Below are 21434 nucleotides of genomic sequence, written 5' to 3'. Positions count from 1 at the left end.
CTGTAAGTCTCAGCATCTGTTTTGACCTGCTGCTGAATGGAGCCTTAAGGCTTCTGTCTGTGAGAATAGCAGAATATCCTTAATAGTGTCATGGGTTGGTTCTGCCCCATGGGATGGGTCTCAGGTTGGACCAGGTATTGGTTGGATATTCCCTCAATCTCTGCTCCATCTTTACCCCTGCATATCTTGTAGCCACGGCCAGACTTCATGTGAGTCCCCTAGTAAACTGAGCAGAAGCTGTCTCTGACAGGGACTCTGCTGCTTGCTTTTTGATCACTTCCCCCTGGCAAGGCTGCCTCTCCAGGCATAGGGGAAGAGGATGTGCTCAGTCCCAATTTGACTCCATGAGCTGAGGTAAGGGAAGGGGCTCCCCTTCTCTGAGGAACAGGGGAGAGAAGGTGGGAGAAGAGGAAGGAGGGGGCTATGATTGAGAAGTAAAGTTAATAAATATTTTTTTTTAATTTTTGTTTTTTAAAAGTTAATTAATTAATTTTAAAACTCCAACTGGAGGCATCCAGGCTGCTCCCACTAATCTGCTTGAGACAGTCCTGTCAGCAGCTAACGAGGGCTCCGTTCTACTTATTTGGGCCTCTCAGAGGTTTTTCTCCCCACCTCACCCCCAATTATTAAATTGCTTGCCCCCTAATTTAATTTGGCTTTCAATTATATTTATTGTGTGTTCTAAAAAGTGTATTGCTTAACATTTCCCTTCCCTACTCCCACTCAAAAAGGTGAGGCGTGGTCTTCTATCTCCTGCAAAACTCCAGGACCCTTAAAATGGACATATCTTCAAACACTTGTTTTTGTTGAGACAGACTGCATGGGTGACGTTTTCCTCTAACCTAGACTAGCCTTGAACTTGTTTCTGAGCTGAGAATGACCTTGAACTCCTGATCTTGGCTCCAACTCTCTAGGGTTGGGACTACAGATATATGCCACCATGGCCAATGAAGTTATTTATATGTGTAGCTATTAGGACTCCTTAAACAAACAAAAAAAATTATATAGTGAGACAAATTCCAAGGGAAATGGTTCAGAACTCCATTTGAAGAGCACTGTCAAGGTTTTGAACATTCCATTTCTTATATTCCTCAGCACAAGATGGCAGCCAGAGTTCCAGCCACACAAGATAACTCCAACAGCTTCTGCAACAACCACCAGAGACATTTAGATAAAATTAACAATATTGATGCTTTGGGTTTGAAAATTCTATATGATAAAATGAATACATTTGATTTTTAATGTTGATTTCACAGAAAATAGGCCACATTTATCCAACAAATATTTACTATTGTGACCCAATGTCAAGCACTTGGAACACAGAACAGGTTAAAAGCTTATCTTCACAGACTTTATATCTTTCCTAAGAAAGAGAGATAGGAAACCTACATACACAGGGACAAACAAGCATACACAGGAAAAAGACAACTAAATGTGGCACATTCCACAGTGATAAGCAATAACAGTGGATCTGGGTGGGTCACAAGGTTGTTCATTACCACAGAGATCCATAAAAGGTCTCAGTGTGTAGACCAGGCTGGCCTTGAACTCACAGAGATCCACCACCCTCTGCCTCCCCAGTGCTGGGATTAAAGGCGTGTACCACCACTCCTGGTTTGTGAGTTCATGTTTCTTTTAATTATGTCCCACCAAGCGGCTCACTAACCTTGGTGGGAAAGTGCTTTGGTTTTTTGTTTTGTTTGTGAAGAGTATAAGTTGAGTTTTTAGTGTGGTCATATGAAACAATCCAGGGGGAAATTGGACATGTGGCTTTTAAGATTCGTGTGAGGATAGAAGAGACAATGTGAGGTGTCCCTGAACCCATGGAAGGGATACAAAGCAGTGAGACAGGAGGGCTGACTCAAGAAAAGGGTAGAAGATGGCTTTACTGGAAAGTTCTTTGCAAGTGTGAGAAGAGGACAAGGAGGAACAGATTCCTCAACTGTTAGCCCTTAGGGTAGAGTAAGGATCCAGCTGAAGAGGAAATGGACTTCCTGTCTGTGCGCAAAGCATACGCATCTGACACTATTTAAAACTACTGCATTCAACCTTGAAGATTTTCCCCAGAGATTGTGAGGAGCAAGCGAACAAACACGCAATGCCTCTAGCAAAGGCTGTTTCCTTACAGCAATACAGATGCAGAGATGGGATACAAAACAAAGACCAGCCAAACTTCAGAAGCCATTAGTTACAGGTTGAAGTGCGTCTTAAAACAGAGCTTATTTAAATAAATTAAAAAATTCTTGTATAGTCCCAGGACCTAGATGCTCACAGCCTCTAGCATCCACTTCCACCGGAGTGCTACTAGTGTTGCAGTCAATGCACACACATATTAGGACTCAAATCCATAGTGCACGGTAGGGTTTATTCTACAGTTGAAGATATCATTTGTCAAATGTGTGGTGAACATCCCCCGACACCCACTTTCTTGTTGAAATCCTATAGTACACTGCCTCTTTATATTGATGCCCGAAGTTTTCAGAAAATAAATAAATAAATAATAAAAACAAAACCCCCACCATGTTGTGATCTATTCTCCAGGCGATCTGGCTTACCTTTAGTCTCTTTAAGAGCTATTCATTGTCCATCCTTGTGGGCAACACTCGAACATCCTTTTGCCTGTCATGTAAAGCCTGTTCAAATGTGTTCTTAGCAGACCTTCAGCTTCCACCAATCCAAAAGCTAAAAATGTCATTAGGTAGCATCTAATACCTATAATTAGTTTGCCCTGACTTGCCTTAAGCCACCTACCTTTGGGCAAGAGCCTTGGTTTATGATATTCTTTCTTCTGGAAGTAATAGCTTCATGTACCTGCCTCCATACCACAGGCTTCTCATGGGTAACCTGAATCCTTGTTCATCTAGGACCACGCCATTCATATTGGGCTCAGAATATACTGTCCCTTAGCATCCACATTCTCATAGCAATTAATATGCACTCAGGTTCTTCATTCTCTTTTCATGGATGAGATCTCATTTCCTGTTAGAGAATCTTCTCTCCAGCAACCACAGACCTCAAGTTGCAGAAAATCAAAATGAAGTCCTGATTATAAGGTTGACTGAATTCCAAAGAAAATTTAACTTCCAACCTCAGAGGGTGTTGACAGACACTTAAAGTAAGGGCCTTAATTGGTGAGGAATGGAATCCTGTAATTGGGATGGAGCTGTGTGGGAGGACCATATTGATGCTGAGAACTTTGAACCCTCAGATTCTCAAGGATTTATCTCATATAAACTAGTCATCTCTCTACTCTCAGCAAAAGATGTACTCACATACCCCCAAAACCCTGAAATATTACATTTTCCACCTCTGACTGAGGAAATCCATACTTCATTGCCTGCTAACCCAACGTGACTTTCCATAAAGGAGATGTCATCCACGATAATACTGTTGTCCCCCAGGACCTCTAGACTTACAACCAGACTTAAGGCTAGGCAGGCTTCCACAGAGGAGGTAGAAAGTGTAGTCCATGAGGAGGTATGCTATGCTGCTAAAGACCTTAATGAATGTGCTAATTCAAGCAGAAGTCTGGGGGATATGTGTAGGAATGGATGTTAAGAGAGTAGGATAATGGTAGAAGGAACAGAAAACTGCATCAGGATGATTTTATTGATATGGCCCCTCTGAGTCGAGATTCTAGGTTTAATATGGACACTCACATTGGTTTTTTTTTAAGCTGTCAAATGTTCATTTGAGTAGTTGACTGAAGTATTTGTCAAAAGATGACCTAATTAAAAGCAGTTGGTGATATGTGACATCCCTTGGAGTGTTAATGAGGGGATTTTTAAGCCTTAAGGAAACTGCAATGCTAAAGTGCGTATACTGTGTAGCACCCAACCCACAGTGGGAAGGCCAAGAAGACATGCCTTTCTCTAATCCTATAAGTCATAAAATGGTGAGAGGGTGATAGCACATGCAAAGAGCTTTGCTGTAGCCCTTTACTTTGTGTCAGACCATAGGGTTGGAGCTGTTGCATGAATCAAATGCAACAGATTTAACTGGACCCCGGAGTAGCAGAGGCCATGTGGCAGCACTGAATTACCAAAGGCAATGTGATCACGGTTACCATAATGGGGAGCATAGACAAAGCAATGTCCATAGTGGCCTGACCTATAATGATCAGCAGAGGCAAAGTGTTTTTTATGGTGTCACCAGTTGTATAGACCATTGGGACTGGTTAAGCAATCATGGTGTTTCCAGGCATGAAATAGTAAAAAAAAAAGCCTACTGCATTTTTGTTTGATATGTGTACGTGAAAAATATTCTCAAACAAATGGAAGAAGGGTGGCATTGGCTTGTGACAAATGGGAATCTCAGCCCATTGATCAATCTGCAGACTAGAGCCAACTTGGGGATCCTGGAGCCTTGAATGAAGGGATAGCCAGGCTCCTGTGATAAGACATCTAAGAATCTTACTGTTAGCCTTTCTCCAGTCCTTCCCCAGAGGGACCTGTCACATGGATAACTGACATAGGTGTTGCTGGGGGTTGGGGTGGGAGTGGGGTGGAAACAATCAGATTTTCCAGGTCAACTGGATACTAATTCTGAATTGTCACTAAGTCTAGGGGACTCCAAGAAGCATTATGGCCTTGCAGTTAAAATATGGGCTTATTGAGTTCATGGAATTAATGCAGTTTTGGCTGATGCCCACCTTGGAGTAGATCCAATGGTTGCCAAAACTTGCCCAGTGCTCATTTCTCCAGTTCCCAGAATGTATAGTTGTGATAGACATACTTAGAAGTTGGCAGAATTCTCACACTGGTTCCCTGACTTGGAGTGAGGGGTCTTTTGGTTGTAAAGACCAAATGGAAGCTGCCAGGAGAAATAGTACTGAATCCTAGGATGAAATACAGAATAGATCATGGAGGAAAATAGATATAAATATGAGCTAAAGTTATGTGACCGGATGTAGAAACAAGAATTATAATTGACATGAGCGTTTCTGTCATATTTTGTCAAGAATGTTGTCTGTACAGATGTTTGTGTTTTCTTTCCTCAATGTCTTTGTCATGTAGTCAATTAAGAGAGTATCAGTACTTATATTTAAGTTTTGAGATACTAAAAGAATGCCACCTATTGTAAAATGTGTAATATCTTTGTGGTTGTATGTGGTATAGTTATATAGTTAGGCTTCATTGTGTCCTGGATAAATATTTGTTATTGTACATGGGCTACCTATATCATGTTAGGCATAATTATGACATGATTATTAGACCTGGTTATTATTTTCAAATGGAATTTAACCATGATATAAAGAAATATGGCTGTGTGTCAAGTTGTCGAGGGATGGACTTGTGATAGCTATTCTTGCTTGTCAACTTAACTATATCTGAAATTAACAAAAACATAAGTGGTTTGATATACCTGTGAGGTATATTGTTCTTAATTAGATCATTTGAAGTAGGAAGATCCACCTTTATTTGGGATCTTTTGATGTGAGAAGATCTACCTTTAATCTGAGCCACACCTTTTGGTGGATTTTGTATCAATATACAAACATCTATAACAATGTAACCAAATATAACCTGAACTTTGTATCAATATACAAATATCTATGAGTAGACTCAATAATTTACCCTTTTCCCTGTTGTCCCTATACTATTTCTATATTCCTCTCTTTTTCTTTTCAACCCTATCCCCCTACATAAGAAAAAAGGATAGAGAAATGAAAAAGAAAGAAGGAAATTCTTGAGTTTAACCTCCTATATCTTGTTTCCTCCCTGATCAAGACCATTAACAACTTGCAACCAATCCACCCAAATGACAACAAACATTCATAACCCACGAATAATGATAAAAACCACCCACCTTGCCTTTTGAGAATGTGGTGTCACTCTTTTAAAATTGCTTCTTGCTGATTTGGGGCATAGTTTCCTTTTGGGGAGCCTAAGAATTTAGGAAAATGGTCAAGTAAGAAAGCTAGCTGTAACATTTGCTGTTCAGTTTCTATGTGCTGTGAAAATGGAGGCTTAAATGAAGTCATGACTGGAACAGTTTGTGAGACTGGACCATCTTAGCTAGCCAATTTGAAGTTGCTATGGATGCATATTTTTGAGGAAAGAGCTACTGAGGCAATCCATGAGGCTGGATCACCTGAGATACTTGTCTTCTGTGGTGGTCTTTTTTCTTCAGATGTCTCACTTACCTAGTGGTCTCCAGATTCCTTAGTTGGATGTTGTTGTTCTCCTGGAAATATAAAAATCAAAACTCTGCCCCAATTCTAACTCTGAGGAGTAAAAAGGGGTTCCTTTTTGGGAGTAGGTTATATCTTTCCTAGGGCAAAATGTTTTTTGGCAATAGAAAAATATTATCTCCTATTGAAATTTTAAAAATTCTTTTGAAATTTTGAAACTAAACATACCTTTAAGCATATTTATTTTTAGATCACAAAGGACATTAACTTTTAATTTCAGTCTGGCTTCTGCAATCAATCAGCTTTTAAATTTAAATTACTGTAATTCCTATGTGCCTGCCTCTGTCTCCCAAGTGTTGGGGTTAAAGGTGTGAACTACCACCATGCTGTTCACTGTAACTCTAGAATTTATAGAGATTCCCCATGTTTTTTCTGTGATTAAAGGCATGGGCTACCATCACCTTCCTCAAATATTTTGTCTTAGCTCCAAATTACTCCAACTCTAAGAGATTTAGAAAGCAAGTGTAAACTGCAGCAATCCTTTGAATTTACGTAAAACATTTTAAATCTCTTAGCTGTGTTTTTAATATCAAACAATAAAACTATATCCTTTTTATTTAAGAAGAAAACTTTAGTCTTTCAAAGTTAGTTTGGACTTAATAACCAAGCTGTCTGAAGCACTATCTCCTCTCCTCACTCAGGAGATCACTCTTACCCAGGGTAATACATATCCCTGTTTCCATTCTGAGAGCAATATATCTTTAGAATATACAGGCTGCTTTAATTCAGTTGTTTTTTCCTACTATCCAGTGTCTCCCCCTCAGCTGTTGTGTCTTGCTTATGTACAGCCTGAATGGTCTATGACTGTTCTTGATAATACCTTTTAATATTTTTCTCAGAAGGGTTCTTTATTTTATGGTTTGTTTCTAAGATTAGAGGTATGACAAAACCCATCCCCATAAATTCATGGCTTTATTAACCACATATGGCTTTAATTTTCTTATTTGTCTTTCTGGCTATACACTCCACCCATCTTGCACTTTGTCTCATCTGAAATAAGTTTCAATTCCTAGAAGCTGGATATTTACCTCCTGAAGAGGCTGATCTGGAGGCCAAGATTTGGGTAAAATCGTTACATCTCCTGTTGTGTCTACTAAGTCTTCAATATCAATGCCATTTATTTGTATTTTTAGCTTTAGTCTCTGACCATTTGTAGCAGTTTGCCAAAATACTTGTTTTCTCATCTTTCCTGCAAGATTCTTTGTTTTATTTGTTGTAGCTCTTCTGTCCTTTATTATATCTGGTGCAGTCTTGATTTTAACAACAGGCACTAAATATTTCAGCTTCTCTATGGATGAGTTTCTCCAACACTGACAGAAATCTCTACCATCAGAGATAAGACATACCACAATTAAAAACAGGTTTTTTTTCAGTTCTCAATATCAGGGTTCACAATGGGTTCAAGTATTCCGCCACACACCTCTATTTCCATCTTCTCATGAAGACTGGGGAGAAGTGATACATGTTCTTTAATAGTTTAGCAGGGCTCACCCACAAGCCCATATGAGCCTGATTCTTTCTCTTTGGCAGGGTCATCATTGATTCAAAAATTTTAATAGATAAAACCCAGCTTGGAGTGATCTCTTCTTATATGAGATTTTATAGAATTTGGGCTCAAAAAGTTGGTACATAGAGCTACAGAAATGGTTCTGTGGTTAAAAGTACTGACTGCTCTTCTAGTGAGCCCCATATTCAATTCCCTGCATATACAGAACAGCTCACTAATTTCTGTAACTACAGTTCTGGGGAGTGTGATTCTCTCTTCTGGCCCTCACAGGCAACAATCATGCATGTAATATACAGGGAAACATGCAGACAAAACCCATACACATTAAATAAATAAACAAATAAATAAATACACACACACACACACACTATATATATATATATATATATATATATATATATATATTCTCTCTCTCTCTCTCTCTCTCTCTCTCTCTCTCTCTCTCTCTCTCTCTGTGTGTGTGTGTGTGTGTGTGTGTGTGTGTGTGTGTGTAATTGGTCCAAGGGCTGGAGAGGTGACTTGGTGGATAAAGATGATCATTTAGCAAGTATGAGGACCTGAATTTGAATTTCCAGCACCCACATAAAAAATTGGATATGATTACAAGTACCAGTAACCCTAGCATCGGGAGACAGAGACAGGAGGACCCAAGAACTCATTGACCAGTCAACCTAGGCCAGAAAGCACGCTTTTCATTCGGTAAAATATCCTATTTTAAGGCAACAAGGGGGGCACAATGAAAAACGGCATTTCTATCCTGCTCTGACCTCAAATAGAGGAAGACAGTTCCGAGTTTTGACCTCTAATTGCATGCAGGAAGGACGTGCACACTCATTTAGACACCACACACATACACCATATACACCGAAAGAGGGAAGCCAGGGAAAGAAGAAATTGGTACATACAATTGAAACCATAAAGCCTGTGAACAGTAATTTTTACTAGTATATCTCTTTTTGCTGTTGTTTGGTAGAGGGCTCTCCAAATAACCTTGGCTGGCTTGAACTCCCAGTGTAGATGAGGCTGGCCTCTAACTTACAGCAGTCCTCTGTCCCTGTTTCTCTTGTTCATAGTGTATTTTTATTATTCTCCTAATGCCCACGGTTTCTGTAGTAACAGCTTCATCTTTCTGAGGTCTTTGTGATTAGGGTAATTTCTGTCTTATTTTCTCCTGGATGGCCTGGCTAGGGACACCCATTTTATTAGGCTTTCATAGGTAGCCTCTGCTTGTTCCTGGTTCCAGTTTCACTGGTATCTGCTCACACGTCTGTTGCCTCTGTCCTGTTTGCTTTGAATCTGATTGCTCTTTCTATCTACTCTGATGAAGCTGCAGCCTTGAAGTTTGAGCTCTCAGTCTTCTTCTCTCACCCATGCGTTCGTGCTGGAACCCTCAGTGCTGCTTTTCCCGAATTCTAAACATTTCAAGTTATACTTTCATTTGACTCAAAATATTTTTTAATATCCTTTGGACTTTCTCTTTGAGCCCTACATTATTAAAATGTATCTTGTGATAGCCAAGTATTTGGGGATTTTCCAGATATCAGTGGTTTTTCTTTCCCATTCTTGACCTTCTTCTCCTCCTCTCCCTCCTCCTTCTTTTTTCTTCTCTTCTTTCTTTCTTTCTTTTTTTTTTTTTTTTTGGTGGGGAGGGGTGGTAGGGTCCCTTGTAGATAAGACTCAAACTCTCTATGTAGTCAATGATGTCCTTGAAGTCCTGATCCTCCTATCTCTACCTCCTAAATACTGGGATAATAGGCGTGCATTATTATGCCTATTTTATTCTCATTAGTGATTCATATTTTAAATTAGTTTAGCCATTGCCTGAGAATATATATTGTATGGTTCCTATTTTTCTTAAGTGTGTTAAGGTGTGTTTTATAGGCTAGCATGTGGTTCTTCTTAATATATGCTCCACATTACTCAGAAGAGTGTTTATAGTGCTGCCTTTGGTTGAAACTGCCTCGGATGTTACTCGTGCTTAGTTGACTTGTAGTTTCCTGACTTCTGATCTCCTTTATGACTGTCTTCCAAACAGATCTGTCCATTCGTGACAATGGAGTATCGAAGTCCCCGTCATCTCCTTCGCCCTGCAGCTTTATTTATTTTGGCCTCATGTATATCGATGCTCTGTGTACCTTGCAGGGTATGTAAGGACAACTGTGCCTTCTTGAAGCGTTCACTGTGCTATCAAATGCTGCACTCCTCTTTATTCTTTCTAATTTCCCTTGCTCTAAAGAATGCTCATTCTCTCTAAAGATAAATAAGACTATCCTAGCTTTCCTAGATTAATAACATATGTATCTTTTCTTTTACCTTTAATCTACGTAATTCTTTGTTGATTTGTTAGGAAGGACCCTTTGCTTGAATTAATGAATACGTCATTTATTAGCCAGGTGGTGGTGGTGGTGCACACCTTTAATCCCAACACGCATGAGACAGAGGTAGGCAAATCTCTGAGTTCGAGGCCAGCCTAGTGTACAGAGCGAGTTCCATGATGGCCAGGGCTACACAGAGAAACCCTATCTTGAAAATAAAACAAAATAGAAAAAAAAATCCAAAACCAAAAATTTTCGTTATTTCCAGTGCATGTGTGAACTTTAAATCTAATATGAACACACATGTGTGCTTATATAAGAACATTGAAAACTAGAGCTAAAATCTGCTGAACAATCTGCCTGGCATCTTAGGGAAAAGGTTGCTGATTATTCAAGTAGCAGAAGAGGGCAGTAAAATGTAACAGAATGCTCTCAAAAGATATTAATATGTTTCCGTATTTTCCTTGGGGGGGGAGGATTTCTCCAAAATATTCAGACACTAACAAAGTATATTTTGTACAACAAATGCATATATGTACCTAAATGTAGAGAGAACACTAAATTTCTGCACAGTTTATGTCTATTGTTGCTATATAATAAAAATCTTATTAAGGGGCCCTGTTACCACTGTGTTTTGCCATATGAAACAGGCTAAAACATCCTTATTTGGTTTGGGACATTTAATATCCCTTTGTGATCAGCGTTCAAACTGTACCGATACATGGTACTCTAGCACTCCAGACTTGTCAGAAGCAATCAATTCCAAGATGATCTTCCCTTACATCCTTATCTGGACATCATTTCAAAACTACTTTTGTCCTAACGTCCAACTGAACCTAATGAGCCGTACAGATGCTTTAATCAGGTTTCCCATATAAATGTGCTCCAATGGGTCTTAAGGTAATTATTCTCTATGTCCTGTTTTTCTCTCATTTTTAAACTCATAATCTTTTCTTTTTCCTTTTCTAATTAGTTAATTGTTTTATTTATTTATTCATTCATTTATTTTTGGTTTTCAGAGACAGGATCTCTCTGTGTAAACTTGGCTGTCCTGAAACTTGCTCTATAGTCCAGGCAGGCCTCAGAGATCTGCTTTTTTCTGCTTCCTGAGTGCTAGCATTAAAGGCTAATGCCACCATCCGATGTTCTCCCCCCTCCTCCTTTGTCATAATTTCTTCTCAAACATCAGAATATACTCTTCAATATAGTATGTATGCAACTAATATCAGAAGAGGACAGGGTGAGAGGGATGGTCAAAGTCAAGTCCAGATCACACTGTAAGATCTGAGTGCACCGTCCAGAGTTGGAGGGTGGATTTTCCTATGGTTCCTAGCTGAAGTTTGTATTGAAAGCTCTAATAGACTCACAGTTCGAGCACGTGCAATCCGCTCATTTAAAATGAAACAGAAAACAAGAACTACTCACAGAAATTACCAAAAAGGAAACAGTCTGTGCGTTTAGTTGGAATTTCACACAGTAATCACTGCAAAAAATTTGGGAGTGCCATAGATGGAGTGATTAAACATGAGTAGAACAAAGGCCCTGGGTGACATGGAATTTTAGTCACTATGTCTCATGTAGATTCAAATTAGTAGGCACATGAAGCAAGCAGTTAAACAAAATTTCCATGATTTTCATTTTTATTTTATGCAAGATTTCCACAGATTAAGGTGTTTGGTATAGTTTCCTAAGAGGTTATTGTTCATGTTTTTGTTTCCCCCTTGTTTTATTTTTTTCTCCTTACACTTTTGTTTGTTTTGTTTTGAGCAGCACACTTGTGGATTGCCCAGCCTGCCTCAAACCATGTTCCTGACTTAACTTTCCTGAGAATATAGTTTAATTTCAGATTTTGTGTCATCTTTTTTCTCCATACATGCAAAGAATGTTGATGAAATTTGTAGTTTCCTCACTTTCTTATTTTGCTTGTTTTTCACTATTCCATCCTCACATACATCCTGGACCAAACACAGCAGAATGACATTCAAAACTGTCAAAAAATCACCTTTCTATGCAATTAATTTCTTATTAAACAATGTTTCAGAATGAAGTGGGTTTTTTAAAAGTAAGTATTATGTTTTGATCCGTTACCATAATACACCTTGAAAACATGGACAGAAAAAGCCCCCCAAAAAAGTACATTTGGAAAACGAACTTTTTTTTAGTGGTATGTACTGTGGAAAGAGTTATTGACCCAACAGCCGGAGGGAAGAAAATACCTTAAAGCAATGCTGTGGGCTCTTAGCATTCGGACAGAGCGGAGCTCAGCATCTGTCTCTGGGAAATGCTGGTGTTAAGGGCTGGCTAGGACTAAGGAGCCTGAGGGTCAGTACTGTGAGACACTTTACCCTAATTCCACCAGAACAGATGTGGACCCTGACAACAGCCGTCTCATTTCATTAAAAATTGAATGAATTAAATACAATTCTAGCTCCGTGCGCGCTCCAAACAGCACGCACTTAAGATTGCGCCCTAGTTGGGAGGGGGTGCGGGGCGGGGTGGGGGGTGAGCGGGGATTCCCTGGGTTGGGACCTCAGATCCCGGTACAGGAAGCTGTGACATCCCTGGCTCCTCGGTCCCTATCTGGAGCATGGCCTGGGTACTGAGAAAAAGCCAGGGATTCCCCAACAGAAGCAGCGTCCGCGGGCACAGCGAAGCACAGGAGGCACTTGCAAGGATGCAAGAAGGTAGCGCAGTTCTCTTGGCACCACCTGGGGCAGCCGAGGGCAACTTCCCGGCTTAGCTCGTCTCTCCTTTGCGTGGGTAAAAACCCTGCCCCCACTGGCCTTGCGCAATTCGGTGAAGCGGAGATGGGGGAAAGCTGTTGGGGGTTGGGGAAAGACGAGGCGGAAAGACACAGTCACCACCACCACGTCACGGGAGGGGGGGGGGTACTTTACAGACTTAAAAGCGAGGTTCTCCCCCGTTAGCAGCCAGTTGTCAAACTGCGACGCAAGAGCTTCAGGGGTAACAAGAATCTGCCTAGGAAGACCTCAGCGCTGAGTCCCGCCTGCTCCACCGCCACCGCCGCCGCAGCCGCTGCTACCGCCTCCACCTCCGCGATGCTTGTCCGAGTTGTGCTGCTCTGCGCCTTTCTGGCGCTCAGCCATGCTGGTGAGTGAGTGACCCCGCGTCCCCAGGCGTTGCCGACTCCTCTAGTTCAGACCCCTGTTCTCAAAGTGGGGGAGCTGTGCAGTGGCAAAGCGCCTGGACCACTTGGGTTCGCAGGAACTGCAAGGGTGGCCTGATTTTTGCCACCCCGCTCTCAGGTTTTAAGCCAATTTACCCAACAGAGCCGAGAGCCACTCTCACTTGCTAAAAACCAATAGCTGTAATAGTTTGCAAGTTGTCGTTATGGTAAGTCAGGATCTGATCAATACGTGTGAAGCGTGTGGGGGTGGCTGAATAGGAGGAATTACTTTAAATACATGCCGGTGCTTTTCTGCCCATAGGAAAAGTCCAGAATACACTTTTTAAAAGATACTCAAAATGTTAAAAGTTAGCTGTTTTACTTTGGTTTTCTTTACACTGAATTTTGAAAGATGTACCAGATCAAATCATTTTAATTTTGAAAGTGCTACTTAACAATTCTAATTTGAACATCTAAGAGGTTACTGTGAAAATGTTACTAGTGTTAGCTATGAAGTTAGGCCCTCTGCCTTTCTTGTTTAGGAATAGAAAACTGCTATCTGATGAAACAGGCTTCTTCTTCTTCTTCTTCTTCTTCTTCTTCTTCTTCTTCTTCTTCTTCTTCTTCTTCATCATCATCATCATCTTTGTCTTCGTCTTTTTCTGGGACTACTTGTGTCTTTCTCAAACTTATCATTGTAAAGTTGACCCCTAATTAGTAACACAATTTTAATCCTTAAGATGAGGATGACCAAGAATGACTGACAGGCTCTCTTGTTTTTGTTTTTGTTTTTTTAATGTAGCAAATCCTTGCTGTTCCAACCCATGTCAAAACCGCGGTATATGTATGAGCGTAGGATTTGACCAGTACAACTGTGATTGCACCAGGACAGGATTCTACGGTGAAAACTGTACTATCCGTAAGTTTTTTCCCTGGGGGTTCTTCCTTTGGCATGGGGCCACAGTTAAGCATCGTTGTGTAGATCTGTGTTCTATGATGGGGCACTGATTCAGCTCTCCCTTCTGCTCTCTGCCTCTCCAGCTGAGTTTCTGACAAGAATCAAATTGCTGCTGAAACCCACCCCAAACACAGTACACTACATCCTGACCCACTTCAAGGGAGTCTGGAACATTGTAAACAACATTCCCTTCCTGCGAAGTTCAATCATGAGATACGTGTTGACATGTAAGTACAAACCTGCCCTGTTTCTAGCATCCTCCAGCAAAAATATGTGCTGGAAGCCCAACCCAAAGAAATATCCACAAGCTTCTCAAAATGGCTTCAAATACACCTTTTCTATTCTCCCCCCCCCCCCCGAAATGTCTAAAATATTGTCATGTGAGCCAGTGGTCTGCATCCTAGTTACGACCCCCAACCTTCATTCCTATGGAGGAAGCATTGGTTCACTTGTTTATTGAGTACACATACCTCACAGACTTGTTCTGAACACACAGCACCCTTTCAAACAAATGGTTGATTAAGGTTTGGGTCAGAAGAAGGGAAAGAAAATGACTTTCTACAGTTCTAAGTGAGGTCCATGCCTGACTGTACCGGTCATCTGCTATGGAACAGGGAGTGGGTGCTACCTGAAAAATCAAGATTAGTGGAGCATAAAGTCCTGGACCATAACTCTTAAGCTTTATTGAAGATGCATTTTCAGTTGCCCTTTAAAGTGTAGTCATTGTAAAGCCGGGTATCTTTGTCTGGATTGAAACTCAATCTCTGGACTCGACACACTGCACAATGATAGGTGACATTCACTTGTTTTGTTTTGTTTTTTCATATGAGGGCTAATAATTTTTTTTCTTTAAAATTCCAGCCAGATCACATTTGATTGACAGTCCACCAACTTACAATGTGCACTATGGTTACAAAAGCTGGGAAGCCTTCTCCAACCTCTCCTACTACACCAGGGCCCTTCCTCCAGTAGCTGATGACTGCCCGACTCCCATGGGTGTGAAGGGTGAGTGCAAAGAAATAGAGATGCAGCAGCTGCAGTGAGGGTCAGATGTGTGACCTCAGAGTGCCCTGTATTTAAAGCTGTAACGGTTTGGGCTTTGGTATTGTTACCCACAGGGGTCTTCTAAAAGTGCAAATCTATTCCGTGAAAGTAAATCTTCGTTTTGATACAATGTCTTAACGTTAGTATATTGTGCTAAATAGGATTGATAACTAAAATGGATAAAAACTATTCAATAAGTTGCTCCCCCAATCTCTCAGAACTTGAATTTATAGCCTTGGCAAGGTTGCTCATTGACTGTAATCTCTAAGGCAAAGGCTCACCAATAAACTCAAGGTCGATTTGGGCTAGAGAGTGAATTTCAGTCCAGCCTGAGGTACAAGCATGACACTGTGCCTCAAAGCAAAACCATCTCATTGATGTCATGATGCTCTTTGAGGCGATAAGTGAAGAATGAATTGGACAGTCATCTGTCTGCTTGAACAGATGTGTGAATGGGTTTTTTTTTTACATCAGAGTTTTCATGTTTTAGGAAACAAGGAGCTTCCTGATTCAAAAGAAGTTCTGGAAAAAGTTCTTCTAAGGAGAAAGTTCATCCCTGATCCCCAAGGCACAAACATGATGTTTGCCTTCTTTGCCCAGCACTTCACTCACCAGTTTTTCAAGACAGACCAGAAGCGGGGACCTGGGTTCACCCAAGGACTGGGCCATGGAGTAAGTAGGCTTAACTCAGAATTAAAGCAAATCCTTAGGAAATGCTGACATCTTGCCATGCCAAACAAATCACACCCACTGTTTAATACACACGCCATACCTACTAAAGCCATAATAGAGTGGTCCGTTAACATTTACCAGTTTAGTGAAAATAAACAGGCATGCACAGAAGTATTCTAATGTGATTTTCCTTACCTTTTTAATTTAAAAAAATCTGGACTATGAAAATTCTATACCTTCCACAAATGAATAAACAAATAAATAATATTGGTAGCATTGGGAAGTGAACCTTAGAGCTTTGTGCTTGTCAAGCCACTAGCTATGCCACTGAGGTAGAGGCCCAGCCCTCCAAAAAAAAATGTGCCTTTATGCTGCTTTAAATAACATAAAAATAACTATCATGATTATGATGAATCATGTGCTATATTTAATATTGGATACAAGTATCATTCAACATAAAGAGACAAACAGGCTTGTAGCTCTGGTAGACAAACTATTTTAGAATTTTGTGGCTATGAAGAAGTTATTTGTGGGGCTTGGGATAACCTGGTGTTTACGAACACTTGTTGCTTTTGCAACAGGATCCAGCAGACGTTCCCAAAACCCATGCAGTAGTTCACAAGTAACTACAACTCCAGCTAGTTCTAGGGGATTTGATGCCTTCTTCTAACTTCTTTGGGTACCAGGCATGCCCATGATATACATACCTATGTACATATAGGAAAACACTTACACATATAAAAATAAAATAAATCTTTTAAAAACTATTTGTTGCATTTTAATGGCAACTAAATGATCAAAATTTAATAACACATGATCGTACAAAATCAATAAATTGAAACTTCTCCATAATTTTCTAGGTGGACTTAAATCATATTTATGGTGAAACTCTAGACAGACAACATAAACTGCGCCTTTTCAAGGATGGAAAATTGAAATATCAGGTATTTTCCTTAAATTTCATGAATTATCACCAGCCATTTAGACTAACATTTTAAAACTGTTAATTGGTTGTGTGTGTGTGTGTGTGTGTGTGTGTGTGTGTGTGTGTGTGTGTGTGTGTTTAACTCTCTGTTATTATTACTGTTGTGGTTTAGGTCATTGATGGAGAGGTGTACCCTCCCACCGTCAAAGACACTCAGGTAGAGATGATCTACCCCCCTCACATCCCTGAGCACCTACGGTTTGCTGTGGGGCAGGAAGTCTTTGGCCTGGTACCTGGTCTGATGATGTATGCCACAATCTGGCTGCGGGAACACAACCGAGTGTGTGATGTGCTCAAACAGGAGCATCCTGAGTGGGATGATGAGCGGTTATTCCAGACCAGCAGGCTCATTCTGATAGGTGAGCAAGAGAAGTGAATAAGACCATCTCCTCAAGAAAGGGAAAACCTCATTTGCTATGTTTTTGACTCCTTCCCCTGAATAGGGAGAGTGAACGTGGCTGGTTAACATACCTACCTACCATTTGATAGGAAGGGAAATAAACCCTCTGTGTTTCACAACAGGAGAGACTATCAAGATTGTGATCGAAGACTATGTGCAGCACCTGAGCGGCTACCACTTCAAACTCCAGTTTGACCCAGAGTTGCTCTTCAACCAGCAGTTCCAGTATCAGAACCGCATCGCCGCTGAATTCAACACACTCTATCACTGGCACCCTCTGCTGCCCGACTCCTTCCTCATCGAGGACCAGGAGTACAACTTCAAACAGTTCCTCTACAACAACTCCATCCTCATCGAACATGGACTCACCCAGTTCGTGGAGTCATTCACCAGACAGATCGCTGGCCGGGTAAGGATTATTCCTGAAAAGCAAAAGCAGGCTGGTTGGTAGCTTCAGGATTTTTCATCATAAAGTTAATTTTTCCCTTTACTAAAAGGATGGCCAGATGTTCTATTGGCTCTTGAAGCATAAAGCCCAGAAGGTTTTCAAAGGGCTATTGTCTTAATTCTACAGTTATCAAATAATGATATGTGTTTGTCTTAAAACCAGTATTTTTGAAAGGCTTTCAATCATCTGATAGATTACAGAAGTAAATATTCAGACTTGTCTATAAACGTATGTCTTAGTAATCATGACAAGGCAAGTTCGTTACAGACTGGGGTTGATGAGGTGAAGACGTAGGGCCACAGGTGTATACCCAAGAATCCCATTGTATTGTTCTCTATCGTCAGGTTGCTGGGGGCCGGAATGTTCCCATTGCAGTACAAGCCGTGGCAAAGGCCTCCATTGACCAGAGCAGACAGATGAGATACCAGCCTCTCAATGAATACCGCAAACGTTTCTCCCTGAAGCCTTACACATCATTTGAGGAACTTACAGGTGAGAGATGGTTTCTGAAACCTCAGAAAGGATCAAGGATTAAATGGGAGAAGGGAGGTGAGAGAGAAATGAGTGATGGGATAAACTATCTCCCTCTTCTTCTGATAATAGGAAAAGGTTCAGTTTACTGAGAGAGAGGCATGGGAGTGGCAGAGGGCTACTGAGCAGGGGAAAGCCCACGCTCAACACCCGGAACTATTTTCACCTTCTCCCAGTTTGATAAATACCTGTGTCTCTATCTTCTTTACCTTCCAGGAGAGAAGGAAATGGCGGCAGAGTTGAAAGCCCTCTACAGTGACATCGATGCCATGGAGCTGTATCCTGCTCTGCTGGTAGAAAAGCCTCGTCCAGACGCTATCTTTGGGGAGACCATGGTAGAACTTGGAGCACCATTCTCCTTGAAAGGACTCATGGGTAATCCCATCTGTTCTCCTCAATACTGGAAGCCCAGCACTTTTGGAGGAGAAGTGGGTTTTAAGATCATCAACACTGCCTCATTTCAGTCTCTCATCTGCAATAACGTGAAGGGCTGCCCCTTCACCTCATTCAATGTGCAGGATCCACCGCCTACCAAAACAGCCACCATCAATGCCAGTGCCTCCCACTCCAGTCTAGATGACATCAACCCTACAGTGCTAATCAAAAGGCGTTCAACTGAGCTGTAGAAGTTTATTGTTGACCATATTTATTTATTTATATGAACAATTTAATTTTATTTAATTATTTAATATTTATACTGAATGCCTTTCTCACTTTACATCATCTATAAGAGAAGGCAGCGTTCTGGAACAATGTTACATTTGTGAAGATTTCTGTGTGTTTGTCCTTTGGTATGTGTTGCCCTCAAGTGAAAGAAAAAACAGCTTTCATTCTTCTACATAAACCATTGGGAAGGAAAATGAATTTTGATATCTTTTTACTTGAATTTCAGCTCATGGTATATCTTAAGAACAAAAGGGAGTTGTTTGAATACTTAAATGCTGTTACAAGATGAAAAATGTTGCCAGTTGGCTATGACTGCATCTTCCTTGCTACATTAGGAGCACATAATAACAAATTTTAAAGAAATTTTGCATATCTTTATCTCATCAAGCAAAAGAGTAAAAGCTCATTTTTAAATAAACATTTGAGGCAGATACTGCCAATAGTTTTGTTTTTAAAAGCAGTCTTGAAATGAATAATTTGAAATTTCTAAATTGGGAGTTTGGATCTTTCTTTCTTAAGCTGTCAAACTCACACCATTAAAACAGCGATCATAAACATAAACCTCTAAAACTAGTAGAAATTACATTGTGATTGATGGTTAAAATACTGTGCCAGGAGTTTTCTTTTCTGGGTAGTAGTTAAATGCTAATTACTATGATGATTAGACTTTCCTTGTAAGCAAAAAGTGCCAGTGTAGGAAGGTAGTGGAGTCCTTGCTGTCCTAAATAGGAGAATGATCTTTAAGGAGTTTGTTTATGAGAAGTAGCCAACAAAATCTATAGCAACAAAGGATTCTACGAATAAAATAACCAAGAACAAAGAAGGGTTCCAAATGAGAGACCACATGTGGGGCTAGATTTCTGAAGGAGACTTTCTGATCCGTGTGTGATGCTGGCCTGGTACTCGGCAGATTTTTGCTGTGAGATTAATGACTTGCCAAGCTGGACTTGAACAGTTTTTCCCTTGCACAGTGTGATGCAACAGTCCACCTCACAATACAAAAGTATCAGTGGCCTCATGAGCTTCAAAACATTGAAATCTATTCCAGCTCATGGTACCTGAACTGCAGTAGGTCCCATGCAATGTGTGAGTCCAGTCTGGATGCCAGCAAGTTGCTCCTCTTCTTTAGTTTTGTTATAGTCATTTTACTATGAGAAACTGCTTAGTTTTCCAGGTTTTTCGATATTGGATCTCTTCTCTCTTTAAGCCTCTATTAATATTTTCTCTACTTGAAGTTTTACATTCAGGAAAGCCTGAGCTCAGGACTACTGTGTAGCTCCCCTCTGGAGGAATAAATCTATTTTAGGCAAAAGGCAGATTTTTACTTACAATTAATTATATGGAAGGACCCTACCAAGATGCTAGAAACATAGGGGGTTCCTGACAAGAAAGTTACATTCGTATTCTGAAGAATGGCTTTCTCAATAAAAAACAAAGCTGGTTAGCGGGTAGTTCTGGGCAGTAGGAATAAATATAAAACAATAATGATGATCAATTTCTGCATCTCATTATCAGCTGGGGTACTGTATATTACTTAACTTATTGAGGATAATTATGTCTTTTAGACATTGCTGTTATAAACTATGTTTAAGCCTGCAAGTGTTTGTTTTTGTATTATGTCAGAATCAATGTGCCTTTTTAATGATTACCTCTTTGAATTACTGTGTAAACAATCAAACAAAATGATGAGATTAATGTTCATGGATGAATTTTAAGAAAACTAGTGTGGTATATTAAAAAGTTTGAACTTAGAAGCTGTGCCTTTGGAATTTCCCCATAAAGCAGACTACAGAGAATAGTTTCTCATCTAAACATGTTATAAAGGCTGACATTTTAGACATTTTGAAGGCCCTGTAGGTGCTTTATTAGTTAGTTAGGACTTAACTTATTAAGAAAATGCATTCAAAGCACTATAGGCATTAGAATTTGTTGATCAATAACTGATTACAGATAACACTGATATGTAAATAACTGAAAATGTGTTGAGAGAAGAGAAAGAAGAAATTTATCTTATTACAATGAAATTATAAAACCTTTTAAAGATCATATGCTTTAAAAGTTTAAGTTGGGAAAATAATCAACTTTGGGAAAAATTGTTAATGTCATTGATTTTTTTTTTCTTTAAACAAGCCAACTTGATTGTTGTGAATATCAACCTGCTGACTGAACCTGAAGATTCAGGTTAAGTATGTGACTGTTACAGTGCCTTAGAGAAATGTTTATTTAAGTTAATATGTAAAAAAGAAGTCTTAAAACAAATGCTTGTTTATTTTTATACTTATTTAATAATTGAAAACTTCTGAAAATAAATTCTGATTGTTTCTTTATATTTTTGCGTGGCCTTGATATCTCTGAGTTCTCTTGTGTTCTTTCATTCACGTTAAGAGTGAAATGTACCTTATTGGTAGACATATTCAGGAAGCTCTGGAATTCTTCTTCATGCAAATGAAGCATTCCCAGCACCCTGGCCCCAGCCAATCAAGTACAGTCCCCCTGAAAGCCACTCCCCACACCGCAGGCTTTTATAGCCCTTGTTCATGCCCAATAAGGACAGTTGTTTCACTGAGAACCATCTGCAGAGACGGCTG

The 21434-nt window shown here is 40.1% G+C and overlaps 1 protein-coding gene across 2 annotated transcripts; it reads left to right on the top strand.

Moving 5' to 3' along the window:
- Positions 1-12646: 12646 nt before the first annotated feature.
- On the top strand, positions 12647-21173 carry PTGS2 (prostaglandin-endoperoxide synthase 2). 2 transcript variants are annotated; one of them, XM_084795152.1, is made up of 11 exons: positions 12647-12775; positions 12943-13126; positions 13945-14061; positions 14184-14327; positions 14962-15105; positions 15635-15816; positions 16677-16760; positions 16914-17160; positions 17324-17610; positions 17994-18141; positions 18397-21173. In XM_084795152.1, exons 2-11 carry the CDS (start codon positions 13075-13077, stop codon positions 18804-18806), a joined length of 1815 nt encoding a protein of 604 aa, XP_084651278.1. In that variant the 5' UTR covers positions 12647-12775; positions 12943-13074; the 3' UTR covers positions 18807-21173. The 2 variants fall into 2 exon arrangements, with proteins under 2 accessions (XP_084651278.1, XP_084651277.1); XM_084795151.1 differs by lacking the exon at positions 12647-12775 and having other exon boundaries at positions 12876-13126.
- The last annotated feature ends 261 nt before the right edge of the window (positions 21174-21434 follow it).

The sequence above is a fragment of the Acomys minous genome (genome assembly GCF_964271855.1).
Source record: "Acomys minous genome assembly, chromosome: 1".
Classification (NCBI taxonomy): domain Eukaryota; kingdom Metazoa; phylum Chordata; class Mammalia; order Rodentia; family Muridae; genus Acomys; species Acomys minous.
This window is presented reverse-complemented; position numbering and strand designations above follow the sequence as displayed.